Raw genomic sequence first — 6,000 nt, forward strand, 5'->3', positions numbered from 1 at the left:
TTCAGAAGTGCATTCTATAATAAATAGCATGGGACCCCACTAAGGCTGCTTGTGCCATACCATCAGGAGGAATGGACAGTACAGTGTGTGGGGAAGCAATGCCTTTGTATAACACAACCCAATTCCTAAGGGTACAGGGCCTACATACTCATCACAAATACACTGGTGGGAATGTACATTCAGTCATTTTCCAAGGAAACTGGATGAAACTTGACAGAGGTCACCCCTAGATTCTTCCCATACAAACTTCTTCCTCAGAGTCTTGTTATAAGACAAGAGCACAAAAGCAGGTAACTTTGGAATAGGATATTTATTACTGTTCTTCAAGACCTCAGGCCATGCCTGAGGCATGCCTCATGGCATGCACACACACACACACACACACACAAATGCCTGAAATGAGGCTGAGAGACAGGGAAGGCCAGAATGAGGTGGTCAGGTTGGGGGTGTGGGGAGGATTTCCCTTTCCGGGATGGGTCTTCATACTTGGTTCCAAGTCCATGAGGAGCTGCACACCAGACTCAGGCTACTGACTTCCCATCTGACTTAGCCCTTGAACTTGCAGACATAGGGTAAGTTCACATAACAGTTATAATCTCTCCACCTCAGATACCCTGAAGAGACAGAAGAGCTCAAGTGAATGGGGCTGGTGGAGCTTGAGAACCCAATGGGGACGCATCCCAGATTCTGGCCTAGGACTCAAAGGCTCTCCCTCATCTTCACCAGGGTCCCACTCCAGGGGAAAGAGAGAGAAAGAAAGGACAGGTGAGAGGGGATGGGAACAGACAAGCAGGTCCAGCCCAGGAGGAATCTCTGAAGACCAGACCCAGAAATAGGGGATGAGGGGATGGAAAAGGCTGGGCAGAAGTGATCTCCTCTGTTTCCTACCTGAGCTTCTGGACAGGCTCCCACAGTAGCCTGGGTTTGAGATGGTGGCTGGATTTCTCTCCCAGGCCACGTAATTGAGCACATCAGTGCTACTCCACTCCCATCCACTGGCATTGGGCTCAGAGCCCTATAGAGCAGAGGATGGAGTCAGGTGAGGTGGAAAGGCCTTTAGAGTTCTCCTGGCCTGATTCCCTCAGCTGGAACACCTGATACCCTCCCCAGCATCACGGAATTAGTTATGCTCTACCAGGTGATGCCCCACAGCTCTCCTCTGGGAAACACTCCGTAACTCTTTGCTTCTATTGGCAAATTCAAAAGTCAGTAATCACAAAGACGAATAGAACCCCTCAGAGTAACTTGTCACTGTGTGAACTACACTTGGTGGTACATTTGTGATTACCCTCTGAACCTCCAAGACAACATATGTTTTATAAGGGAAAAATGCATCAATCCTAAATATTCATTTAGCACTTGCTAAGCGCAGCATGTGCAGACTCAGGGAAGCGTAGAGAACTGAATCAAGGCATGGTGTGTGAATTGTGTAAAAGCTTGACAAGAGGCAGATTAACCTTAGCTGGAGACTGGAGACCTGCACAGAATTCAGCTCTGCGGCTGGTCTCAAGGCCCTCCATTCTCCAATTACCCCCTTGATCTCCAAGCTCTAAGGATCTCTACGTTATTTCCTAGGCAGGCACAGGGGACAGCGAGCAGGCCTGGGTGGCCATAGCATCCTGGGAGGTAACAGACTAGAGAGGATGTAAGTGTACCTCTGTGGGGTCATGGAGCCCAATCCAGACGTCTGAGAGGGTTTTCAAGTTGTTCTTGACCAGGGAGGCCACGAAGGATCCCTCAGCCCCACTGAGCACAGACACAAGGTGGCCTGAGGGCCTCTTCTGGCAGGTCATCTGTGTGGAGAAGGGAGAGACTGAGGAGGAGCTTGAGACCCTCACTGAGGGAAGGGCAGAGACAAGGTAGGTGAGGAGGGGTTGTGTTTGCAAAAGATGAGGTGCTCATTCTCACCCTCAAGAAACTCTAGAGAATGGAGACTCCCAGCCCCCAAACCCTGTCTCTAATTTGCTTCTCCTTATCAGCCCTAACTGCAAATCCCAGCACTCACGTCTGCATCCATCCAGGTTTTAGGTGTTGTAAACAAGGCATAGCAGTAGGACGCATAGGCCATGGAGCCTTTGGGACAGCTGATCCGTGCAGAGGGCAGTTTCTTCTGGGAATCTTCCCCTGGGGAGGAAGAAATAAAGGAGAGGGATGGGGTGAAATGGAGAGAGGGGATTGGAGTGAGGAGGTGACCTCGGGGAATATCTGTGGGGCCATGGCTCGGGGCAGTGACACCAAACTCCTGACTGCCTGTCACCAATGTCAACATTTCCAGGAGTTTTTCTTAATCATGAACTAGACCTAGTAATTGGGAGATGGTCTGTTTTCTTTTTATTCATCTGCCTTATTCAAAAGTCCAAGCCTTCTCCTCGTCTTGGCTGACTGTTTCTACACTGGATCCTCCAGTCATTCTCCTTCTACTCATCTCATTAATGACACTCTATGCTTTCCCTCCTTAATCTACCCACATAAATTACACTCTACTGAAAATTGAGAATCATCTCATCCCACTGTTACTGGACCACTGAGGTGCCTCCCACCACTAGTCACCCAGAAGGAAGGACGATGATGCAGGAATTGCAGGCAGTGTTGTTGTGTGGGGATGTACCATTACCACGGGAGGCACACAGGAGCTTTCCTCCTCTTCTTGGCCCTGAGCAAACACTGGGAACCCAGTGCTAGAGGCAGAGAAGTCTCACCTTGGACTTGAGACAGGAGCATCATGCAGGAGAGCAGCATCCAGGACAGGCTGGGGAGGCCCATGGAAGACATCATTTTGTCTGTGATGTGCGGAGACAACCAGAGAACTAAAGGAAGCGCGGTCAGAGAGAAGATATGAGAAACACCCTGTTGTACCTCTTGTCTTTTCCTCTGTCTAGTTCCCTAGGAATAAATCCATCTTGATGGCATCCATCCCCTTCCTTAGTTCTGTAAAGAATTTGAAAATCTGTACATCCTCCTACACCCGAGGCCTCCCAGAACTGCCTTTGCCTGGTCTCAGAGCTCCTGCATTCTCTGAGGACAGGGATCCTTGTATACCTTCCCTGAAATATGTGAGGTGAAACCCCTGTCAGGGGTCTCATCTTGTCTCAGCTCCCACTCACCTCTCTTGCAAGGGATCTGCACTGGTTTGCTGGGGCAGAAAAGAATGGGTTTTTATAAGAGGATGTGAGGGAGGGGCACTGAAATGAATAACAGGACGATGGAGCCGGGACGTCATGGGAAGGGCCTGGCTTTGGTTCAAGGAGATTCCCGCCATGGGGAGGAGTCTCTTCCCAGCAAAGCCTGGGAATTGCCACAGATATTGCCTGTTTCTCATTAGCAGGTCAGCACCTTTTCCAGGAACAGGTGAAGTTTATTCTTTCCCCGACTCTTCCCTGATAGGCAACTGTGGCAGAAAACGTGGTATTAACTTTTAAGGGGCACATCTACTGGAGTATTTCTTCTGGTTGATGTCTCAAGTGCTCACTCCTGTAGGCATACACATGTATTTCTTTCTAATTGTTCAGTAGAATTAAATAAATGTTGGATGATAAGTGGAGGTGAGTATGGGAATGACAAGTGTCACAGATAAGTGAGGTCAGAGAAGGAAATGAAAGTAAGAGGAGACGGTGGTTCAGGGTTGCCTCTTCTACATGGTAGCTAGTTTTAAAGCAACTTCAGAATCATCTCACAACTCAATATGTGAGCCAAAATCTTAAGGAAAATGAAATGTGGAAACTTGCCTTGCTGATCTTCTGAGAGATGGAACTTCCTTGATGGATAATAATAATGTGATATAAGAAGAGGCAATGGAGGAATTTCAAGCCTAGGAGGACTAGAGTCAAATGATGCAGAGTCAAAGGAAGAATGAGAGAGGGTTAAGGAAGGGTAAGAGCAAGAGCTGGATGAAATTGTAGACCTGATCCTACATTGCATGTAAGTTAGAGCTCTACTTCACCAAGGTGCTCACTCCCCTGGGCTGCTGACAACCGCCTCACAAACTGTCATTTGGCTGTAGAAGAAGTGTCATTTCTTTTTGCATTCTACCTGGAAGGGTGATCAGCTTCATGTGGGGATACTGAGAAAAGTTCCTTAGTCATGTTTACTTCTGAGTTGGCAATTTTGGCAAGTATGAGATACATACTAAGTGGCTCAGGTTTATTTTGGTCAGTCTGGGAATATGTTAAGCTGGAATTCTCTGCAGACCCTGACTCTCAAGTGGTTTTTGTAGGTCAGCTTGTGTGCGATGGAGTCAGTGCAACTGAGCTTGTATTTGATTCGTGTCCTCAGAATCCAAAAGTCAGTAGAACACACAAATAATCTAACAGGAAGGAAAAGGACAGCCAACAGATACTTTTGTTACAAAGGAAAAAGAACTTACTGCACAAAAAAATATTTAAATGCAAAGGCATAACTATATTTAGAGCTCAGTGGAAATTCAAGTTTGAAAAACAATATTTCATGGAAATATGATAGATAGGAAGAGTTGAGAAGTAATCTTGCTACAGTAAAACAATTATTTGAGAAAAAGTAAATAATAGCAATCAGAAACCCAGAATGGCCCATGTTTCTTGAATTCCTGAGAAACACAGTGTTGTGGGGAAAGATGCCATTTAGATTAAAAGACTCTGAAAAGATATAACAATCTATCCTAGTGAGTAAATTGTAATAGGGTCTTGATTAATAAAGTATGCCTTTGGGGGACAATTGTGAAATATGAATATGAACTCATTTTTGATAATGACAGAATTTTCACATTTCTTTCTTGTGGCAAAAGTGTCATAGTTAAATTGACAGGCATCCTGCCCTCCAACTCCTTAAGGTGGGTGACTGAAACTTCCAACCCTCTCTTTGCTCTAAATATGGGTGTGTCTTGCAAAGGAATATAAGAGCTCATCCAAGGCTCTGGGCTGTGTCAGTGACCGTATTCCCCAATCCTGGGAAAACTAAATGAGTGAAGGTGGCTCTGTAGCATATCACCCCAATTTGATGAATGAAGGCAATGGCAGCAGCCCCAGCCTGATCCATAGTCAGTAAATGCACTGTTCCTTTCTTCTTCCTCTGTCAGAGCAAAACACGTATCCATTAGCCATTGTCTTTAAAGTCACTCACATTGGTGGAGAGGGCTGGATTCATGGGGTTAGAAGGAATGAGAAGAGGGCATTGCTGAATTTTTGACCTATTTTTCAAAAATTGACATATTTTTCCTAAGTACAAGAAAAGAGGAAAAACTACCGAACTACTATCAATTCGACTACTTGTAACTAAATTAAAAGTGATAACATTCCCTAGGGGAGGGTCACGCTCATGGGAGAGCCAGAAGACAGAAAGGGGAACAGGTAAACATTGTCCCCTCTAGGGAAGGGTCCTTTGTGTCATTTTTCTACCAAAATTTCAGAAATGACAAAAACCAAAAATCAAAGACAAAAAGTAAACAAACCTCCCCCTAAAAACCACAAGATGGACTCAATGATTTAATAAGAAAAAACAACATTCCCTTAAGAAGATAAGCTCCTTTCCCAGTGGTATCTCTCAGCACTGTGTTGCCAGGAGGGCTGAATGACTTGAGCATGAGAGAAAACTCTTGGCTTTCAGCTTCAAGAGGATTTAAGTTCTCAAGCAGATGGGATTTTGATCACATCAGCAGGTTGATGTGGGAAGCCTTGGGGTCTTTCCAGGGTTGGTCTGATTTTGTAACTCACCAATTTATGACCTTTACCATCCTTTGTACAGCTTTAGCTCAACAATGGGTATAAAGTGGAAAAGGAAATGGACTGGAAGTTGGTAAACTGGATTTTAATTTCTGCTATACCTCTTCTTAGCTATGTGTCTATGCTGCCCCTCGTTTTTTAAGAGAGACAGCCTATCAATGCCCTTTCCAGCCCAGGAAGGTGATTTGCAAACACTGGCAGTTACTGAAACCACTTCCCGCCATCTATGTTTTTCTACCTTTAGCTTTATTAATACTTCATTCCTATTTTCCACTAGCCCCAAGATCTTTGCTGTGAGCTAAACCCT

The 6,000-nt window shown here is 45.5% G+C and overlaps 1 protein-coding gene across 1 annotated transcript; it reads right to left on the reverse strand.

Annotated features, from left to right (window-relative positions):
* Nucleotides 1–546: 546 nt before the first annotated feature.
* Nucleotides 547–2,775, reverse strand: LOC133105224 (lithostathine-like). The gene is made up of 5 exons (XM_061211200.1): nucleotides 2,700–2,775; nucleotides 2,006–2,124; nucleotides 1,656–1,793; nucleotides 889–1,015; nucleotides 547–614 (listed from the first exon to the last, which is right to left on the reverse strand). The coding sequence occupies exons 1-5, from the start codon at nucleotides 2,773–2,775 to the stop codon at nucleotides 547–549; spliced, it is 528 nt and encodes a 175-aa protein (XP_061067183.1).
* Between the last annotated feature and the right edge of the window lie 3,225 nt (nucleotides 2,776–6,000).

Source organism: Eubalaena glacialis, chromosome 14 (assembly GCF_028564815.1).
Source record: "Eubalaena glacialis isolate mEubGla1 chromosome 14, mEubGla1.1.hap2.+ XY, whole genome shotgun sequence".
In the NCBI taxonomy this organism is placed as follows: Eukaryota; Metazoa; Chordata; class Mammalia; order Artiodactyla; family Balaenidae; genus Eubalaena; species Eubalaena glacialis.

Excerpts from the sequence above, each read along its gene's own strand:
- LOC133105224 (XM_061211200.1), bottom strand. The coding sequence starts at position 2,775 with ATGATGTCTTCCATGGGCCTCCCCAGCCTGTCCTGGATGCTGCTCTCC. Across the intron at positions 1,016-1,655 it reads GGCTCCATGACCCCACAGAG|GGCTCTGAGCCCAATGCCAG; the intron begins GTACACTTACAT and ends TCTGCTCTATAG. Across the intron at positions 615-888 it reads GAGCCTGTCCAGAAGCTCAG|GGTATCTGAGGTGGAGAGAT; the intron begins GTAGGAAACAGA and ends CTGTCTCTTCAG.